Below are 21,260 nucleotides of genomic sequence, written 5' to 3'. Positions count from 1 at the left end.
GGGCAGGGCCGGGCCCAGCGGAGCCATTGGCGGCGGCGGCGGCGGGGGCGGGACGGGCGCGGATCGCGGCGGTCGGCTCGGCTCGGCTCGGCTCGCTCAGCGCCGTGCGGCAGCAGCGGCGGCCGCGGCCCCCCCAGCTCCGCGCCGCTCCGCGCCGCTCCGCGCTGCCCGCCTCCCCTTCGGCCCCATGGCCACCAAAATCGACAAGGAGGCGTGCAGGGAGGCGTACAACCTCGTCAGGGACGATGCCACCGAGGTGAACTGGTAGGTGGCCCCCTGGCATCCCCCCGGACGGGCAGCGTTGCGCTGCGATTGCCCGTCCTCTCTCCCTGCTCCCCAAAGCGTGACTTCTACAGACCTTGCTCCCTTCTCCTCTTCCCCTCTTCCTAAAGGATGTGTTTTTTACAGTCTATTCTTCCCCACCTCCTCCTTTCCTTTCCTTAAGACTGTGGCTGTTCAATGTATTCTTCGCCTTCCCTTCCCCCATTCCAAAGGGTGACTTTTAAATGTTATTCCCCTTTCCTTTCCCCCATCCGGAAGGGTGACTTCTAACCGTGTTATCCCCTTGTCTTTTCCCTCCCCGAAGGGTGACGTTTAAGTACAATGGCTCTACGATCGTCCCTGGAGACCAAGGGGTAGACTACGAAACCTTTAAAAGGAAGTGCACAGGTAAGCTCCGTCTCTTTGCTTTTGCCCCTCTCTGCCCTCCCCGCTGCCCGGGGCGAGGGGGAAGGACGGGAAGAAACTCGGGGAGCTGGGTTAGTGCTGCTGCTCCCCCGTGCCCGCCCTGTCCTGCGGGATCGCCCTTCCAGCTCCACAGAGTGCAGCTCCCTCGAGTCCAGAGTCCAGCGGCTCCTTTGTTTCACCCTTAGACTTAAGGTCCTTTGGGCCCTTTCTCCGCTCTGCACAATCTCCCGCTGCTCCTCGGTTATAAACCAGATAAAACGCGTGATAAGCACCCGTCGCCTGGCTTGGAAATGCGATTTCACAGCAAAACCGACTCAATTGTGGTGGCTAGAAAGATGCGGCCATACAGATGGCTGGGAATGAAATACTTCTGAAATTCTTCTGAAAATCACAGCGCGGAAGTAACTGCGCTTGGAAGGGTCGCTGGGGTTTTTTAAGAGCACAAACCCCGAGCGGAGGGTGCTCGCTGCAAAGCTGGGCTTGAACAATACAGCCCTGCAAACAATCGCAGATGTGGCGTTGCACAACCGCAACTGTTGCGGCTCCAGGTTTAAACGTGGCAGTCGAGCCTTGAGCTGCCGGCTGTGGAACACTCAGGGGAGGAACAAAGCCCGGGGAAAATGAAAATTGAGGAGTGTTTAGTTTCGTCTGATCGTGACTTCTGATGAATTTCACCAAAGCAGAGTTTGGTTTTTATCTCAGTTTTCCTCCGGTCTTGGCTGTTGGTTAACAATGTCACCAAGTGAGGTGAGATTTGGAGGATTTTTTACTAATACTGGATTATAACGAAGTCTCCCTCGCTCAGCCAGTTACTGAACAGTCAGGTGCTGTGATTCACCTGTATTTTCAGATTTCTGTGTCTGAGCTGTGCAGGAGTTGTGCTGAGCACTGTCTGCCCTCCCAAGGTGGGGCAATTCCCGGGGACACCTCAGGCAGTCCCGTGGCTGTGGAAAGAGCAGTGCCCGTCCCTGGGGCTTGGCTGTGCTTTATTGAGTGAACGGAAAACCCCCAGAAATGTAACTGAGGGCAGGACAGGTCTGATCAGTCACAGGAGAAAAGTGTATTTCAGCCCTTGGAAAGGAGCCATGAAATGAAGATGGTTGAGGCTGCTCTGCTCTGATGATGTTGGCAGTGGGGTCTCACTGAGATTAATGCAGCCACTTGTCTCCAGCTGTTCTTGAGAACCTGCAGGGAAAATTCTCAGAACTGAGAAAAGTCCTGTTGTGGTTGGTGTCAGAAGAGCTGATCACTCTACTGCAGGAGCCCCTTCCCACTCAACTCTCTTTAGTGGGCAACAGAAGGGAAAAGCAGTTACCTGGAATCCAGGGAATCCCGGGGCTCAGCACTTTGGAGGCTCATGGCAGTGGTTGATTGTTCCCTTGGGAGGGAACAATTCTCTGTCTCCTCTCCTGGCCAACATAACCGAGCATCTCCAGTGTTTCCAGACACCTGAGGCTTGCAGGGGAGCCCTCCCCATTTATTTTCTCTTCTTGCCTTTATACAGTCCACATCTTTCTTGTTGTCTGAGCTGATTTTCAATTTTTCTTTTTTTCTGGATGGGAGCCCCTTAAGAACTTTCTCTTCTCCATTCTGTGGCAAAGGGAATCCTTTTCTGGAGTGGCTGAGCAGGCAGAGGAGCTTTGGCAGAGCACAGGCACGAGCTGGGCTGGGTAGGATGAGGATGACAAGGAATGGAGGAACACACTGCACTCTGGAGAACACATTTGTGTTCTTCACAGGGTTTATAAACAGAGTTTATAATCAGGGTGTTCAAACCAAGCTGGCCCCAAGGCAGAAAAAGGGAAATTTCCATATATTAGAAATAAGCTCAGTAAGGGAAGAGTTAAATACGTGGGGTAGGCTGTGGCCTATTGTTAACCTTTAATGAGGAGCTAAATCCCTTTCCATTGCTCCCCTTCCCCGTTCCTTCTTTCCCTTTCCCTTGGCATGCACCTGCTGAGGGCTGCTCCCTGGCCAAGAAGTTGTCCTCAAGCCCACCTCTGGAGCTTCCACAGCTGCTGGAGGCTTAACAAAAAAGCAATTTGAGGTGCCTGGTCCTGGCCTGAGAGCTGAACAGGATCTTCCTCCACCCACGAATTTGGGTGCTGCAGCTGGGGAAGGAAGGAATGGAAGTTTTGGAGCCTCCATGTGTGCAGCAAACTTTCACCTGGCCTGCTAGACACAGTCAGGAATCAAACCTGGTGCCAGCAGTGAAGGTGGAGCTTTCCTTCCCATCTGGAAGAAAGCAGAAGTAGAGTTGGTTGGAATATTTCTACTGAAACTAAATCAGTAAAAAGGAGTAGCAAGGGATGGGGAAAGCTGTTAAATATTATTTCTTCTTGTTGCTACATCTCTTTCCTCCTGGTCTCTTCCATTTCCTTTTACATTTCACTGGAGGGGAGAAGAGCTGCTCTCAATGCAAACAGCTTCAGAAAATGCGATTAAAAATTTAAAAGCCCTTGGTATCAGAATAAACTTCATTGTTTCGAATTCCTGTTGTGTCAGAAACACTGCCCTGAAAGCCACCAAGCGCTGCCCTTGGTGAAGCCGAGCATCATTGGGTGGTTGGAGGCCAGAGCAGGAGCTGGGATTGCAAATCTCAGCGTGCAGAGTCACCCTCAGGGCTCGCTCTGCTCCGCTTCCTGCCCCAGCTGTTTCGGGCCGTTCCGAGCTGCAAACATCCTTTCTTTAAGAACCATTCTTTTTAAAAGCACCTTGGTCCACCCTGCTCCCCTGCCGGGCACCGGGCGGCAGCGCGGGCGGGGTCACCGCTGATTCCCGGTGCTCTGGGACCAGGGAGGGATTTTGTATCACTCTGGGTGATATTTGCTTGTGGCAGATGTGGCAGTGACAGAGCTCAGGGGGCTGGGAGGGGCTGTTGGTAACAGGGCTGGGTTTTTGCCTTTTTTCCCCCATCCATAACCCTTTCCATGCCCATCACTGACTCTGCAATCCTCCTTGAGGAACCAGCGTGGCTGGGGACAAGGGGAAGGAGAGAAACTGAAATTGCTTCATTTAGAGGAAGTAGCAGCTGAGGGAGGCCGTGTCACAAACCAGCTCTGCACAGCTCCAGCCCTGCTCTGGGGCTGCTGGGGGAGCACACGGGGCAGAGGTGCTGAGCTGGGGCAGTGAGGCCGTGCCTGAGCCAGGAGCTGCTGCTGGCCCTGCTCTGGGTCCATTCCTCCCCTGCTGTACTCCTGGATACACATCTCACCTCAGACCTGCACCTCACAGACCCTGGCGTGGGGTCTTTCCTGCCTTAGATCTTCACTAAGCTTTGAAAGGTTTAACAAACAGCATCATTAAATTGTCACATTTTCCCCATCCCAGACTGGGGACAGGAATTGCCACTCTTAGAGGAAGGAAATGTTGGAAGAAGAGCTGCTTCAGTGCCCTTTTGTTCAGGGCCCTGGGGTGAAGCTGCAAACACAGCCTGAGGGACCTGTGCATGTCAGTGCTGTGGCTGCCAAGGTCTGTTTGTCCCAGGGCAGCTCAAACACTGCCTGGGAGGGAGCAGACCCTGCTTTAGAGCCAGGCATTCATCCCCTCTGCCCTGCAAAGGCCAGCCCCACGAGTGGGAGCACCTCTCCTCCAGCCCATCCCAAAGAAAAGCCAAGGGGGGTTGGTTTAAGCTGCTGGAAAATCCTTGTGTGATTTGGAGGTGGCTGCTGGGGGCTCCTCCTCTTGCAGGCCTGCCTGGTGGCCAATGTCCTGCCTGTGCTGGCCCTTGTCTGACCCAGAGAGAATGGACACCAAAGCTGAGGACATTCACTGTGTCAGGGTCATTAAACACCCCGTGCAGACACCCCCTGTGTCTTCTGCTGAGGACTTTTTGGTTGGTCTTAGCAGCACAGATTACCTCTGCATTAAACAAGGACTTAATTCAAGGCTTCTGATCCATTTTACCTCCCAGCTCCAGCTCTTGCCTCTGCAGATGGCCTGGCTCCAGAGGAAGCATTAATTTGGTGGTTAGTGCTACATGCCATCAGGGCACTTTGAAAAAAAAATCAGCTGAGCTGGTACATTTGAAGCCAGAAAGAGATAAGAGTTGAAGGTTACTGTATGGAAGGATGTGACAGCTCTTAGGACTTTTTTTTTTTTCTTTTTTTTTTTTTTTTTTTTTTGTGATGTTTTTCATTTCAAAGTCTTACAGCTGGGCTGGTGATGGTGTTGCTGAGAAGAGTGGAAGGAGGTAGAACTGAAATGACATCCTGTGGAACTTTTGTGTGTGTCTCTTGTACCTGACTGCCCTGGACATTGCCTCAGTGTCTGCATTATGAAGCTACAGAGCATCACATTGGCTCTGTCCGTGGTTTAATTTCGTTTTTTTAATGTGTATTCTGCCATTAAGCAATGGAGTGGTCAGAAGACTGTATTTCCACCCCCCATGCCATATGTGAACAGCTGTTTTCAATGCATCTCTGACAAAAGAAATAATGAGCCTTTTATTTGGAAAGCCCCAGTCCAGATAAATAATTGCAATGACAGCATGAAATGGGATAGTTATTCATGTGTCTGAAAAGATCAGCTTAAAACCACACTGGCCATTCAGCAGCAGGAAGAACAGAAAATCTTTGGTCTGAAATAAATACCCCATAAAATCATTTGAGGTTGACATAAAATATTAGAAAATAGAAATAGAATCGGCTTCTAATAAAAATACAAGGTTTTTGGGCTTTAGATCAATTGTCCCAGAAAGCCTGGGCTGCACATTAGAAATGTAGGAGCTGTGAGCTGAGAGATCACCACGGTTACGTTGGCACCTGGGGCTGTAGGAAAGATTTGTAAAAACACACGAGGACATATAATGAGATAGGTGCTTATCTGCATTTGGCTGCATCTTAAGTTGCTAAAAAGGGCCTTGTAAACCAATCTCCTACTGCTTTTGTTTTTCCTCTTGGCCGTTCATCTCTCCTGCTTTCCCTTACTGGCTATTTAAAGGGAGACCCGGGGCCACGGTGGCTTATGGAATTTGTCACCCTGCCCCTGTGCCCTCCCTGCCAGTGTGGACGTGCTCCTGGCAGGGTCACAGCATCTCCTGGCTGCCAGCTGCAGCCCAGGCTTAGCCTGTGGACAGGGTGTGGGTTTAGGGAATCTTCCCCCTGCTTTTTGTGGGAGTAACCCATCGGCTCAGGGCCTGCAGTGACGGGGACTCTTTGGCTTTGGGACGTTTAATGAAGGTGCTGTGGCTGTGGGTCTGCCTTTGCCATCCCATGGGGGGCACAGGGAAAGAGGATCTTTGTACCTTTTGCCCTTTGTTTTGGGTCTACCTTTCTGGCCAAGCAACACCAGCATTGCCTCCTTCAGGGAAGAGCTGGGTCTCCTTTTTCCCCCACTCCCCTTTTTGCCCTCAATATCTGCCGAGGTCAGGAGAGAAACCATGACTGTCCCTGGGCCTGCAGCAACCCCCTGGTGGCTTCAGTGGAGCAGAGAAGCCACTGTGGGGTCATTTTCCCCACAGCAGCCACCCCGAGTCACCTGGAGGAGGTTTGGTGCCCCAGCAGAGCCCTGTGGTGGCCCTGGGCTCAGACACATCTGAGATGATTTAATGAACACGTTGGGTTTTCAAGGCAGCCCTGTATGAGATCTGTGGGCTTAGTGCAGGGTTTAAGAGGAAAAAAACAGTGGAGGAAGAGGTAGGGAACATTTCTGTCTGCACTCGTAGCCACATGACCACGGGGCTGACTGAAGAGGTGGAAAATTGACAAATTAATCTAAAATTAATCCAATTGAGGCAAAGAAATTAAATCTGCATGGAACCTGCCACGCGCTGTAGTAATTCATGTTGGACAGGAGACAAAAGCAGGTCAGCCCATCACCTGCCCTGCTGCCTGTGACCTTGATTCAGCAGGCAGGTGAAGCTGGAGCAGTGTTTTTATCGTGGCACATCTCTGGCTTGGCCACTCAGAGAACCGTGACGCTTTGACAGTGTATTTCTTTCCTGCAGCTATTATCTTTTACTGATGACTCACTGCATTTCAGCCTAATGGGGAAATTTTCAGTACAGCTGAACCAAAGCACTCGAGTGGATGTAGAAAAAGGGAAGGATACCATGAAGGAAATCTCTGTAGTTTGGCATCAAGCTCTGTTGACAGCCAAGGGCAGCTTAATCAGAATATTTGGAACATCCTGCCTTAGTGATAAATAAAGAGTTTGGAGAGAAATACCAAGTGATGCTCATTAAGGCATTCATTGCCCTGCTCACTGTTTGTCCAGCCATTGTGAAAGGAGCCGTGGTATTAATTGAATTAACATTGTTAATTTCTGCTGTCTGGATCTGGTGTGATCTCAAATAAAGCTGCTATTTCTGTCTCCCCACATCAGTTATTTGCTTCTATCTGCCCTGCAATTCCTGTCTCAGTGCTGGGAAGGGGGTTGCACAGGATTTCCTCTTTCAGGGGAAGTCTGCGCTGTCTCTCTCTGATTTGTTCTGCTCCCCTCGCTCCCAGCACATTCCTAAAACCACCGTGAGTGGTTCTGTGTGAGAAGGGGGTGGTGGATGCTAATGCCTGGAGATTTCCCCGGGAATTGGCACTGATGGCATTGATGACTCTCAGCGTGGGGAGCTGATCCGGCAGGGCAGAACTGATTAACTGTGAAAGAGGAGAGCTGGGAGCAGGAAAGAACTTGTGTTTTCATCCCCTTATCACTCCGAACACGCCTCAGCCTAATTGTGAAACTCAGCCACTTCTGCTCGGGGATTTTGACCTGAGTTGCAGAGGCTTATACCCAGGCTGAGCTAGCGCTAAAAACCCTCTCCATCCGTCCCTGATGCCCTTTTAGGAACAGAGACATGTTAATTGCTCAGGGCTCCAATTCACATTCCCTCCCGGCTTTGTGAGCAGCGCGATTCACACAGAGCTAAGGCGTCACATTTGTGCCAAATACCCAGGGCTGAAAGCGGTGGCAGCTGAAGAGAAGCGATGTGAACTGGGTGGGGAGACAGGAGGAGACAGGACCCAGCTGGGGTGTGACCCCTTCAAGCCCCCACAAGTGAAGCAGCCCCAGGAAAATCTGCCCAGGAGGTGACTCAGAGCCCCAGGCCAAGCTCGGGTGTTCATGAAGCTTCCCTGGACTGAACACGGTGAAGTAAGAGTTGTTCATGCTCAGGTGATCTCATGGATGAAAGCTGGAATTGCTGGGTTTGGCTCTCTTTAGTGTCCCGGAGCTGCTTTCAGCCAGGATGGGCAAGCACTGAAAGTTCTGCTGAGAATCAAATCCTGTTGCTGCCCGTGAGCTGTGGGTTAATGTAAAATGGAAGTTGATCTGGCAGAAAAATTCACAGCATCCCAGAATGGTTTGTGCTAAAGTTCATCTCATTCCAGCCCCATCATAAGCAGGGACACCTTCCACTGTCCCAGGTTGCTCCAAGCCCCATCCAACCTGGCCTTGGACACTTCCAGGCATGGGACATCCCTGGAACTCTCTCTTTTATGAAAAAGCACCGATTTTTCACATTCATCACCTTTTTCCATTCTCTTTATTATAAAGGAGCACAGCCTCTGACAGCCTTTGGCAGAAGGGGCAGGGGTGAAACCCCCCAGGCTCAAGGTGGGGACTGAGGGCTCCGTGGGAAGGGCAGTGACCCCTGTGCAGTGCACTCGATGCCACTAAAGATCCTTCCAGGGCTGCTCAGTGACCCCCGTGCAGTGCAGGAGGTCCCAGCACTCGATGCCACTAAAGATCCTTCCAGGGCTGCTCAGTGACCCCCGTGCAGTGCAGGAGGTCCCAGCACTCGATGCCACTAAAGATCCTTCCAGGGCTGCCCCCAGAGGAGTCACAGAACAGTTCTGGGCAGAGAATTGTTCTTTGGTGGCAGGGCTGGGGAAGCAAGGCTTCTCCTGGATCTGCCCGCTGTAACCTCAGGGGATTTACTGTCCCACTTCACTTTGGGTATTTCCTGGCTGTCGCTTCATTCATGGCTCTAATCAATCTTGGGAAGAGGATTTGCTCTCAGAACCAGGAGTCTCCACGTGCATTTCTCACACTCACCAGTAGCAGGGAAACCGAGAGAGAAGTTTTGTTTGCCTGCATTCTTGATTCTTTCTCTCCTTCCAGAGATCCAGCTGGGTTTCTCCTCTGAATATGATCTTTCTCTTTGTTTCTATTTTGAATTCTTCAGAGGAGTTTGTTTTGAGCACTGTACTGGCTCACACACCCCCCCAACATCCATTTTCCAGTTTGCCCAGTATTATTCAGTCAGTGACAAAAAATATAAAAAGAACAGAGAGAACAAAACAGGGAGAGCAGAGGTGGATTTTTGTCAGACTTAAAAAAAGTCTTCTCTTTTATCAAGGGGACTTTGTCCACACTTTGCCAAATCAAAGTGTTAAAGAAGCTCTGAGATATGTCAGCTTGCAGAGAATATCCCAATTTTTTTTTTTTTACATTGATTTCTAGCAGCTTATTTTCCAGGGATGGGAGCAACTTAGAGCTGCTCCTCCCCTGTCTCCAGAGCTCTGTCCTGGCTGCTCATGGAGCGTGCTGGGGATGCTGGCACTCATTCCTACACCTGGAGCCTACATTTTCACCTGGCAATTAGTCAACCCAGAAAATCCCTCTGAGGCACGATGAACTGGTCACAACAAGTGTGCCAGGATTACCAGGAGCCTTCTCAAAGAGCAGGTTTGTTCTTCTGCTTTGAGTCACCTCCTTTAAAAGGCCTCGAGTGAGCTCTGGGAGGTGAAGAAGCCGTGATGAGGAATGTTCCACAATTGCACAAGTGTCCCTCTGCTCTGCCTTCTGCCCCTCCTGGTGGAAGGCTCCAGCATCCCGGGGAGCCTGGGGATGCAGGGGATGCTGCTCCTGCCCAGGAAGGCTCCAGCATCCCGGGGAGCCTGGGGATGCAGGGGATGCTGCTCCTGCCCAGGAAGGCTCCATGAGTCACCAGGAGATGGAGGAAGGAGCTCTTTGAGATAAAACTCTACAAGGTTGTCACACATATGGCCAGGCTGAATCAGTCTGGTGTGAGGTAGCACAAACCAGCTGTGAAACAAAGATCGGCACAGTTCTAAAATCCAGGACTTTTCCCTCCAGGGCTTCAGAAGGAGTAGAAAAACACACCTGGAAAATTGTAGATTTTTCTTTTCCTCCTTCTCCTCCCCTCCTTCTTGTAAACTCATGCTACAAGTGAGCCACAAATGGATGGAAGGAGGGAGAAAGATTTGCACAGTGGCCAGTTTCTGGTGATGTTATAAAATGTGACCCTAATCCTGTTGTTCTGTAAGACAGAGACACCAGGATATCACTTTCTTCCCTTCTTCACCTGCAGATGAACCGTTTGGCTGAATGTGTAACTGGGGTTGGCTCTGTGCTCTTGACCTGCCTGCTGACTGTGTTTTAGCCATTTCCACTGTGCTGTGGGGTGTCCAGCTCAGCCAGTTTCCTCCCAGTAACTCAGAGAACCCAGAGGAGGCAGAGCTAACATGGGCAGAGCACACCCTGTAAACGCAGGGAATACGAGCAGAGCTCTGTACAGCCCCCTGATTCCCAAATGCTGTCACTGAAACATGGGATCAGTGCCTTGCCCTGGTGTCTGAGGGCAATAAGCTCACCCTGGGAAAGGACAAGGCAGGGATGTTGCTGGGTTTAACCAGTTTTGTCCCTTTTTTCCTCCGCAGATGACGTGCGGTTGTTCGGCTTTGTCCGATTCACCACTGGTGATGCCATGAGCAAGAGGGTGAAGTTTGCCCTCATCACCTGGATTGGAGAGGATGTCAGTGGCCTGCAGAGAGCCAAGACTGGCACTGACAAGACTCTGGTCAAGGAGGTAGTACAGGTAACATCTCCTTTATGCTCCTAACCACCAGCTCCCCTCACTGCTTTCTGTACGAGCACCAGCAGGAGGGAGGGAGAGGGAAGGATTGGCTCCCTCCAACACAGGAGTTAATCCTTTAAAAAAAGAGACAATTTCCTATTGCCTCTCTTCCTCCTAGGAAGGCTTAACATCTGCCCTTTGAGCACTCAGGCATAAAGAAGCACCTTTTGAGCTTAAGGCTGCCTTAGCCATTTCATGAGGAGGGAATTAATGCACTCCCCTCCTTGTCACCACCGAGGTGTCTCCCATCCCCTTCCTCGACGTGGGAATAATTCAATATTGAATGACCATGAGCAGTATTAGGTTAAGCAGGTAAAATTAAACAGGAAAACCCACACCCTTGTTTAAACTTCACCGGAGGCCTTTTGTCTTTGCACAGTGAATTTGTGGGGCTAATCACCCCAAGTCTGAAGTCCCAATTGCACCAATTAACGAACTCTTAATAGCTAACTAGATGTGAACAGGCTTTGTTTGGCCTTGGGCGTAGCAGGGGAAGGAGAAATGTGCCCAGTCCAAGTGAGAACAAACAACAGCCAGGAGAGAAGTGACTCGAGGGAGGCTGCACAGAGCCACAGCTGAAACCTGGCTGTGATGGAGAGGATGCTCATGTTCGGAATGATTCTCCTGGAGAAATATTTAAAGCAAGATTAGCTCTTCCAACAAAACAGAACCAGCTCGCCAGAGCCTGAGAAATGGTTTTGTTTATGCTCTTGGAGAATGGGCTGATGATTAAATTAAATCCCCTCCATAACTGAGCTCCTGCCTGTGTAAGGAAATCTCCCAACAGGACACAGAAGGGTGAGAATGAAGCCCCCTTCAGCTCTTTGGTAGTTGATATGACACAGAAGACATTTAGATAAGAAGAATGAGGAAGATAATACATCCCTGTCCTTCCAGAAGATAAACTCTGGTGCTAAATGTTTCAGAATGAGGGGTCTCAGAGGTGTCTGTTCTCCAAAGAAACTTCCAGAATGACACCTGAGAGATAGGAAAGTGAGTTTCTGCTCATGGGGAGCAGCTGAAGCTGTGTAATTGTAGCTGAAGACAAAATTATAGAGTACTAAAGAATGACTCTTATATGAGTCACTAAGCCCAAGATTTTCTTAAAAATCTGTTTAGACAATGTAGTCTTGTTGAGTTGAAGAGCATTCCTGAGCACTGTGCTCAGATCTGTCCCTAGGTCTGTTACATATAATTTGCAATTTCACTCGTTTCATCTTTGATTAGTGGTCCGTGCAAGTTAATAATCTGGTGGAGCATTAACCACTCTTGGCTGTTAGTTAAAAGCTTTCATATTCCAATTAGTCTGTACTAAAATACAAAAACAATACAACTGGTGCTTGATACACTTTACTGAGCAACCCTGTCTATAAACCCCTGCAAAGCATTTCTGAATGTCACAGCAGTGGTGATCTCCTGTCCACGAGAAATTATCTTGACATTGTATTTTGAATAGTTCTTGATATGCAACTGAATCCCTCTGAGTGGAGTGAGATAAAAGCAGAACTGTTTTCTTCTTTTTATGCCTGTGACCTTGCAGATAATCTGTTAAAATCAACAAGGACAAGAAAATCCAACTGAAATTTAAGGGAGGGAATTTATCCCAGAGCTATTTCACTCTTAGTAGTTCCCTTGACCTTCAGGTACATTCTCAGTCTTCCATTTTTTCCAGAGATTATTTGAGATGTGAGTTATACATAGAAAAATACACCTTTTTTTTTTTTTTTTTTTTTTTTTTTTTTTTTTTTTTCCTGTAATGATAAACTGCAAATCTGAGTCAGTGTTGGTTCATCCTTTGGAATAAGCAGTACCCTCAGGTGGGAGTTTTTTGGTCTGCAAGCCCTGAATGGGATGTAGGAGCATTTGAGCTCAGGTGCATCACCCCGTGGAAGGGTGGCACAAGGAGGCTTTTTGAACAGCTGGGACAGGCTGGGATTCCAGAAGAGCAGCTCAGTAAAACCTGAAGGGCTCTCACAGTCTTGTCCTATTTGCCAAAGTGACTGTGGGTCTTTGTTTAAAACCAAAGTGTGAGGGGATTCCTGCTTTGTGTCCCGTGCTGGGCTGGTGAGCTGGGGCTGAACAAACACCAATAAATGTTCCTGCTCCTGCCGCACAAAGTGAAAGCTCAGGCAGCTCCTGCCAGCACAGCCCAGCCCTGGGATCAAGAGGATCCCACACTGGGATGGTTAATGGGCTCCCAGGAGCAGCAGCCATAAGGGAAACACAAGGGAATTAACTGGTGAGGAGGAGCCTGTGGGCTGTGAACAAAGGGGTGAACTTTGTTCATCAAAGAGAGGAGCTGGGCTGCCCTGGCTGTTGTGTCCCTCCCTTGGAAGGGGCAGCAGGTGCTGTGAAATCCCCGGGGAGGAGTTTTGGGAGGCAGTGCTGATGGTGAGTGCAGGAGGCTGCCAGAAAACCTCTCAGGAAGAAAGGACAATTGATTTTTAGCTGTAATAACTGTAAAAAGACAGGGATGGATCTCATCTGCTACAAATAGCTGTGGTTCTTCTGATCTGTGCCAGATGAGAGCCAGGTCTTCTGGCCCTACTCAGACCTATGTTTATTACCTCTTTAATGTTGTTGAAAAATGGGGTTTGAGTTTATTGTACTTCTTTTGGATTGTAGAAAAATCCATTTGAGGAACTATCAGGAGCTTTCTTTTCCCCTCACAGCCATTTATTTTTCCATCCTTTCCTCCTTAACTCAGCTGGAAATCTTGGCTCAAGCCTGCAGCCTGGTCCAAGCAGTCCAGCTGGGAGCAGACTGGAAGTAAGGCCAGGATGGGGAACAAATGTTTATCTGTATCTTCTCAGGGTCGAGCCTAGTCCCACTGTGTGAGACTGCTGTGCAAATGCAGACAGGGAGCAGGGGGATGCACAGGTCCATCTTTTATCCACTGGGCTTCCCTCCATGCCAAGGACAGATCTAATGGGGGAAGAAGTGGCACAACATTGCAGGCAGTTGCTTAAGATGTTTGGGAGATCATTTCTGGAGTCTAAACCTACCCCTAGAACAATCCAAAAAACCGGGAACTTTATGGGACAGTGGCTCCTGCATGGCTGCCTCTGTTTGGCAGCAGGATCTGTGTGTCACCTTGTGCCCAGGCTGACCTGGCAGAGCACCCCCAGCCCTGGTGTCCCCTGCACTGTGCTCACCACACCCCACAGCAGGACCAGCCCAGGCACAGGGCTTGTGGCACTGGGGGTGGCACCTGGTGCTGAAACGGGGTGGTTTTGATGTGAACACCACAGAACTGGGAGCAGGACTTGGTTCCCCTCTGAGTGTTCCTTCCTCTCTGTGAACTCGTTGCCCTTCATAGCTGCATTTCCTGCCAGGAGATTTTAGCTCTTCCTTAGGCAGCACTGGGGTCTTTTTCCTGACAGGACTGAATTCATGTCCTGCAGGACTCTCCCAGCAACGGGACTGCCCAATCTTTGCCAGTTTGTCTGATTTTCCATGGATTTTCAGTCTTGTCTGTTTTCATCAGCACTCCTTCCCCCACAAAGTCATGTGCTCTGTTATTTCCCTAATTCATATTCAGGGTAAAACAGCTCTGTTTCTGTGAGCAAATATTCGAGGCATTTTATTCATCATTATTTTTGGTGAGGAATTCATCTAGCTGTTGTGATGTCAACAGCTCTGCTGAGCTCCTGCTTTGCAGCTCATGCCCAGATCTTTTTTTTTGCTCACCTTTCCCTTTTCCTCTGGATTCCTCACTGCCCTGCTGATGGTGTCCCATGAGGGGGCAGCCACTGATGGGGTCCCTGTCCCTGATCTTGGGATCACACAGAATTCCCTGTATGTGCTTTGGTTTTCTCATATCAGTACAGAGCTCTGACCAGAAGATTAAATAGCTAAATTAAACCAGAAGGTTTAATAGCTTTGTTAGAGGCACTCAGGAAATCAAACTCACAGGGATCAGCTATGTCACAGTGGCTTTGAGAGTTACTCATGAGTGTGAGTGGGATCCTGCTGGGAAGGCAAACCAAATTCTCCTTTTTGCCTGTTTTTGCTGTTCTGGTTTACTGTAATGACCATACCAAATGGATATGGATTTACAAGAACTCCCAGTCTAGAGAGGAGGGTGAGAATCAGCAGCTTCTCATGGCCCTGTGTCTAACACACAGACTTGTGACTTCCAGGGGGATGAAGCACAGGCAGAATTTGCAGAGCAGCTGAAATGCAGCTCCCATTGCTGAGACAAGTGTCTGCAGAGGTTTGGACGGGCTTCTCTCAGTGTCTGGAACTGGTCCCTGTAAAATTGGCAGGGAGTAGATTTGAAGAGAGGGTTTTTGCTGAGCTGGAGTCTGACAGCTGAGTGCAGGAGCAGGTTTGCTGTAGGCCTGGGACTCAGACCACGCTGGAAAAGAAACCTGGGAGGTGTCATCTCCTCTGTACTGCATCTGCACTGGGGAGGAGATGAGCAGTGCATGGGAGTGGTGGCATCAAGCACAGCAGAACTGAGGACTCTGAACATCAGCAGAAGCTGCTCCAAGCCCCAGTAAAGATAAAATAAATAAAAAATGGCAAGGAGCTGCTCAGCTACCTGGCACCATCTGTAGCTGCTGAAAACCCAAGTGTGTGTAGACTAGACAAGGATTTTACTCCTGGCTTCAGCCAGGGATTTAAAAAGGCCTCTGCAGACCTAGTTTGGTATAATATCTGCACCACATGGATTTTCCCTTGGGCAATTTAGGGAAATTTTACGGCCCATATGCTAAACATTCAGAGCTTGGAAGAGGAAGAAAATCTACTCCACCTTTTTTTTTTTTCCCTTTTAAGTTGGCTGGAAGAGAAGGATTGAGCTTTGCACAAATTTCATGCTTCCCAGGGAGGGCTGCAGGCTCCTCCTGTGCTCCTGCATGGTCGGAGCCCTTTTGCTGTGGAGGTTGACACGGGGGATGGAATTCCAAAATTGACCTTTGCTGCTCAGGCACAGAGAGGAGCTGGTGCCAGAGAGGTGCACTGGAGAACCAGGAGTGAATCTCAGTATTTCTGCGTCCTGTTCACTGATTTGAGAGGCAAAGCAAAGAGGCTGTGGTCGCTGTTGTGTTGTGAGGGTGATAAAGATAAATGGCATTATTGTTTTTGTTATCTGCAGGCTGCTGGTGACTGGGGTGAAGACAAAGGCGAGAATTCACTGGCAGGGCTGGTTGTGGTTGTAGAAAGCCTGGGGCTGGGGGGAGGAGAAGGGAAAAGGAAGTGGAGGGTGTAAGATGAAGACACATGTCAGCAAATCAAGGGCCCAAGCATCAGAGTGATGCACTGTACCTTAGGATTTGCACCCTGGAACAAAAGCTCAGCCCCAGAGAGCTCAGACAGTAAATTCAGAGCGATGAGGGAGACTGTGGCTGGAGAAGGTAAAGCAGGATGTTAAAATCAGAAATTCCAGGCACCAAACTCACCAAAAGCATCTTCCCTCCTTGGGGGCAGGCTTGAGGAGACACCGTGGTGGGTAAGAGGAGTGTGAGGAGCCGAGGAGGACCCTGAGAGAACAGAGTGAAGCAGAGTTATTAATAGCAGTGACCCAGATTGCACTCTGAGGGTGCAAATCTGGCACAAGAGGTGGCCCAGTCAGCTAAGAGGATATTTAAGAGTGGCTGGGAGCAGAACCCATCTGGCCACTGCTGTTCATTCCTTGGAAGGTGTCTTGGTGGTGCTGGTGTGAAATCGTGGCTGATGCCCACAGATCATCACCCAGGAGTTAGCTGGATAAGTGTCCAGCTGAGAAGGCATCTGAGAAATTATAATTATTTTGTGTAATTAATTCTCCTCTGTTCGGGCATGAGTGCACTTGCAGTTTTAATTTCAGAATCAGCTGGATTCTGCAGAGTGGGCATTGAAGAAAACTCTCCCCACATTTGTAAAATACACTTTTCATGGAATCCCTCTCAGAAATGGTTTTATGGACCTGCCTCAGTTGTCACTAAAGCAGGGCAAAGACTCACCCTGAAATCAGGTAGTCCTGGATAATCTGAGTCCCAAGGTGAGGAGAATTTGTTAAACCTGGTGCCATAGGAAAGGGATTGAAAAGGCTCAGCTCAAAATTGGCATAGGCAGCACACCTCAGTGAGCATCAAACAGCTGAAAATCCTGGGGCTGGTCTTAGCAAGAGCTGAGCTTTGCAGGGATCTCACCCTGGAGGCCTGGAAGTAGGTCACTCGTGAGCATGAGTAAATCTGATGGTTTGGGCAGTTTGCCTCTCTATTTCTATCCTGAAAAAAAAAATTTGTTTTTCTCCAAAAAGCAATGTCTTTCCCATTCTCCCTGGACTCTGCCAAGCCGTGGATGAGAGTCTGTGCTGCCCACATGGGCAGTGATCCCCAGGATTGCGGGCAGTGGAGCAGAACTGTTCTTGCATAGTAGAGCAGGGCAGAGCAGGGCATGGCAGGGCAGAGCAGGGCAGAGCAGGGCAGAGCAGGGCAGGGCACTCGAGGCTCCCGGAGTTGCCCCAGCTCTGGGCAGAGAGGGTTTCCTGCAGTGTGGAACAGGATCAGCCACAGCCCGGGGTAGGAGGGAGCTGCTTTCCTCTCCCTTCTCTTCTCCCAGCGCATGAAAGAGGTGCTGAGGCCCTTTCAAGCTGCATCCCCCTCCTTTACCCGGCTCTGCTCCCGAGCTGGGACCCTTGAGACGCTGCCAAATGCAGAGCTGTGCCCTGGCTGGGACTCCGAGGACAGTGAGAACCCCCTGTCCCCGCGGTGCCAGGGCTGTGCAGTGCCAGAGCCCCGCACACAGAGCCTGCTGCTCTCCAGAAGTGCTGCCTCCTTCTCCCTTCACCTTTTGGGAGCTCACTGCCTCCTGCTCCCATCACCTTTGGGGAGCTCACTGCCTCCTGCTCCCATCACCTTTTGGGAGCTCACTGCCTCCTGCTCCCATCACCTTTTGGGAGCTCACTGCCTCCTGCTCCTGTCACCTTTTGGGAGCTCACTGCCTCCTGCTCCTGTCACCTTTGGGGAGCTCACTGCCTCCTGCTCCTGTCACCTTTTGGGATCTCACTGCCTCCTGCTCCCTTCACCTTTGGGGAGCTCACTGCCTCCTGCTCCCATCACCTTTTGGGATCTCACTGCCTCCTGCTCCCATCACCTTTTGGGATCTCACTGCCTCCTGCTCCCATCACCTTTTGGGAGCTCACTGCCTCCTGCTCCCATCAGGTTTTGGGGATCTCACTGCCCGGGGGTCGGGTATGGCAGCTTTCCCAGGGTGTCACAGCGATCCTGTCGGGATTTCAGTTCCCATTTTTGGCAGAGTGCCGTGGATGCTCGTGTTTGCCATGCTGTGCAGTGGGGGAAGGGAGGCTCTCGCAGTGCTCTCAGTTGTGAGGAAAGGGAGGAAAATGCTCAAGCGAGCAGCAAAGAGCCTGTTTGCTGAAATGGCTGTGCACACACGTGGATGCCAGGCCAGCCCTGCTGTGAGGCAGGAAGGGCACACAAGGGAAAAGGGAAAAGATCCCCGAGCTGCCACTGCTGTGACAAGAGCCCCAAAGGCACCCGGGATCCCCCTCTGCTCCCAGGAAGGTTTTCTGTGCTCACAGCACTCTGCCCGGGGCTTGCCCAGCTCCCAGGAGCTGCAGAGGGCTCTCCAGCAGGGAGAAAGCTGCCCTGCAGCACAGGGGTGTCCATCCTGTGTCCTCAGGGGTCACTGGGGACCACCAAGCACAGGGCAGAGCCTGCCTGGGGCAGTGTCCAGGCTTTGACCTGGTCTGTGCTGAGGGTGAGGAGGCCCTAAATCCACTGAAGGAGCTCCTGGAACCTTCCATGCCTTAAATCCACTGAAGGAGCCGTGTTTGCTCCTGGAACCTTCAATGCCTTAAATCCACTGATGGAGCTGTGTTTGCTCCTGGAACCTTCCATGCCTTAAATCCGCTGAAGGAGCTCCTGGAACCTTCCATACCTTAAATCCACTGCAGGAGCTGTGTTTGCTCCTGGAACCTTCCATGCCTTAAATCCACTGATGGAGCTGTGTCTGCTCCTGGAACCTTCCATTTCTTAAATCCACTGCAGGAGCTGTGTTTGCTCCTGGAACCTTCCATGCCTTAAATCCACTGAAGGAGCTCCTGGAACCTTCAATGCCTTAAATCCACTGAAGGAGCTCCTGGAACCTTCCATTTCTTAAATCCACTGAAGGAGCTCCTGGAACCTTCCATGCCTTAAATCCACTGATGGAGCTGTGTCTGCTTCTGGAACCTTCCATGCCTTAAATCCTCTACAGGAGCTGTGTTTGCTCCTGGAACCTTCCATGCCTTATCAGGCTACCCAGAACAGAGGCTAAGACAGGTTAAAGGAATAAAGTGGATATTTTTGAAAAAGGCTTTCAAAGGATGCACCTTGGGCAGCACAAGAGCCTGGCCAGGGCTCCAGCCAGGATGGACACCTGGTCACGAGGTTTCACAGTTTTGTGAGTTTTGGTCCATCTGCATGTTGGGATTAATTGTCCAATTACAGCTTCAGGTCATGAGGTCCCATCCTCCCAGGTTGTCTTCCTCAGTTCACTGTTGTTTATATTTTTTGGGCTGCCTGAACGGTGAGCTTTTTTGAGCTGCAATGGTGCCCTTGGTTCTCAGGCTGCAAAAAGATTGTTTTGTCTGATTAAACTGTGAAGAGAACTTGCTAACTCTTCACATGAATTCAGAGTTATACACAAATGCAGTACAGAAAGTGGAAAATATGGAAGTTAAAACCTAAGGCATCACCATCCCTGTGCTGCTCAGTATTTCACCGAGGCACTCTCCCCCCAGCTGGCAGGTGGGACACCCTAGTGCACTCTGGTGTGGTGCTGTTCTTTTTTTAGGAGAAGGGGCCCTAAAAAGGGCACAGAGGGGATTAGTGACTTGCCCAAGATCATGCTGAGGGTCAGTGGCAGTCAGGTCAATAATTTTGAGTGTTTTAGTTTACATACTACATAAGGAACTTGACCTAACCCAGCCTGTGCATCTCCAGGAGGAGCAGCTGCACCCCTGCACTGGCTCTTGCAGCCAGTGACTGTGGTGGTAGATACATGACATTTTTCCAGGTTAAGTGTTGTGGTTTGCCTTCACTAATCCTCTGTCTCATCCACAGCTTTCTATTTGTCATCCCAGCCACAGGAGATCAGGGTATGCAGCTCAGACACCCAGGGAAGCTGGACCCCTCTTCATTCAGCTACTTAGAAAATATTCCCCTTTTTAACAGGCTTTTTTCTTCATCTCTTGCAGAACTTTGCCAAAGAATTTGTGATCAGTGACCACAAAGAGCTGGACGAGGATTACATCAAGAACGAGCTGAAGAAAGCAGGGGGGGCTAATTATGATGCACAGACTGAGTAAAGAAAGGCAGGAACCTCCTGGCACCATCACCTGGATCTCAAGGGGAGGGCAAAGGCACAACCAACTAACACTGAGAGATGAGGCAGCTGAACTCCCCAGCTTTCTGTGGCTGCACCTCAGAACTCCCTTTTTTGCATACAGAGGACTTTTATTTTCCATTCTCTCTCATGAAACATTCCTCTCTGGGGCTCTGTTTTTCTTTTTTCCCCCTTTTTTTTACTCATAACTCTGTCCGTGTTCTCACACCTGTGGAATTTAGGTTTGGCTCTGCTTTGGTCCCATTCAGCCCTGTGTTTGTAGAGGCTTGCCAATGTGCCCTTCTTCATGTCTGTGTGTTTTACTTGGGCTCAGCCTGGTCTCTGAGGGAAGAAAGTTTTGGGGGAGTTCTGAACATCGATTACTTTAATTTTTGAAGAATTTGTTCTGACTGATATTCTTGGGAATAACATTTTTTGCTGTTTTAGGCTCAGATCAGCTTGAGATGACTTCCCTCAAACTTTGATTAAATCATCTAAGCAGAAATGTCCAGCTGAAATGTTATCTAACAGCTTAAACAGCAAAGCCAACAAACAAAAAATTTCTTTGACTCCTGATAAATGGGAATAATTTTGCCTTAAACATTGCTTGACAGTTGCTATGCTCTGTGCTGCATCTCTGTCCCTCCCTCTTAAAAATGAGGTCCACCACAATCCTGAAGTGGGTTTTGTTGCTTTTTGGAGGTCTCACAGCACAGTAAACTGAGGGGCTTAGAAATGTCTGGACACTTGGTCGCTATTTTGTGTACGTTGGTCTCTGGGTTTGTATCTGACTTTCCTAATGCTGGGGCTCAGGAGGTGAAACTGAAATGCATAGATTTCCTTTTTCAATGATGTCTGAAAAAAAATAGCAGCCGCTGAATCCTTCCCTGCCCATGTTCCCCCTGGTTATTTTGCAGTCAAACACAACATCTTCGGTTCTTTGGGGCCTTTGGCAGTGAACATCCATGGGGCAGGGCAGCTCCACCCCAGTGGGGTTAAAAATTCAACAGCAGAGGCCCAGAGAGAAGCTGGGCTCAGTTTGGTACCAAACTGTTTGTGGGGGCTTCTTTGTATGGCTTTTTTTTTCTTTTCCATCAAAGGTAACTGTCCCCAGAATTCCACGCTGGGAGAGACTGTGGGGCTTGGGAGTCAGCGCTACAAATCCATCACAGAAATAAATGTTTTTCAAGAACAGCCCTCAGCGACTCTGTTGTTCTTTCACCTTCCCTGCAACAAGCCCGTGTATTTAGGAGGTTTTTTAATCTTTGTGTAAAGCTTTGAGCTCCTGAAATCTTGGGGTTTTTGGGAGAATTAAACACTGGCTTAGATGTGAAATGATCCCAGAGCCTGCAGCCCTTGCCTGCTCCTCCCTGCTCCCAGAGGCAGAGGTGACCACAGTGCACCTGACACACTTTCTGTTCAGCAGCTCTGCTTCTCC

The 21,260-nt window shown here is 49.8% G+C and overlaps 1 protein-coding gene across 1 annotated transcript; it reads left to right on the top strand.

Moving 5' to 3' along the window:
• The first annotated feature begins 34 nt into the window (after nucleotides 1-34).
• Nucleotides 35-21,016, top strand: COTL1 (coactosin like F-actin binding protein 1). Its single transcript, XM_063410506.1, has 4 exons — nucleotides 35-264; nucleotides 587-669; nucleotides 10,308-10,465; nucleotides 19,695-21,016. Exons 1-4 carry the CDS (start codon nucleotides 188-190, stop codon nucleotides 19,803-19,805), a joined length of 429 nt encoding a protein of 142 aa, XP_063266576.1. The 5' UTR covers nucleotides 35-187; the 3' UTR covers nucleotides 19,806-21,016.
• Nucleotides 21,017-21,260: the final 244 nt, after the last annotated feature.

Source organism: Prinia subflava, chromosome 13 (genome assembly GCF_021018805.1).
Source record: "Prinia subflava isolate CZ2003 ecotype Zambia chromosome 13, Cam_Psub_1.2, whole genome shotgun sequence".
NCBI lineage: Eukaryota > Metazoa > Chordata > Aves > Passeriformes > Cisticolidae > Prinia > Prinia subflava.
The sequence above is the reverse complement of the archived record's forward strand: the minus strand, read 5'-3'. Positions and strand labels throughout refer to the sequence as shown.

Coding starts and splice junctions, on each gene's coding strand:
- COTL1 (XM_063410506.1), top strand. CDS start 188: ATGGCCACCAAAATCGACAAGGAGGCGTGCAGGGAGGCGTACAACCTC. Junction 265..586: donor GATGCCACCGAGGTGAACTG/GTAGGTGGCCCC, acceptor CCCTCCCCGAAG/GGTGACGTTTAAGTACAATG. Junction 670..10,307: donor CTTTAAAAGGAAGTGCACAG/GTAAGCTCCGTC, acceptor TTTCCTCCGCAG/ATGACGTGCGGTTGTTCGGC.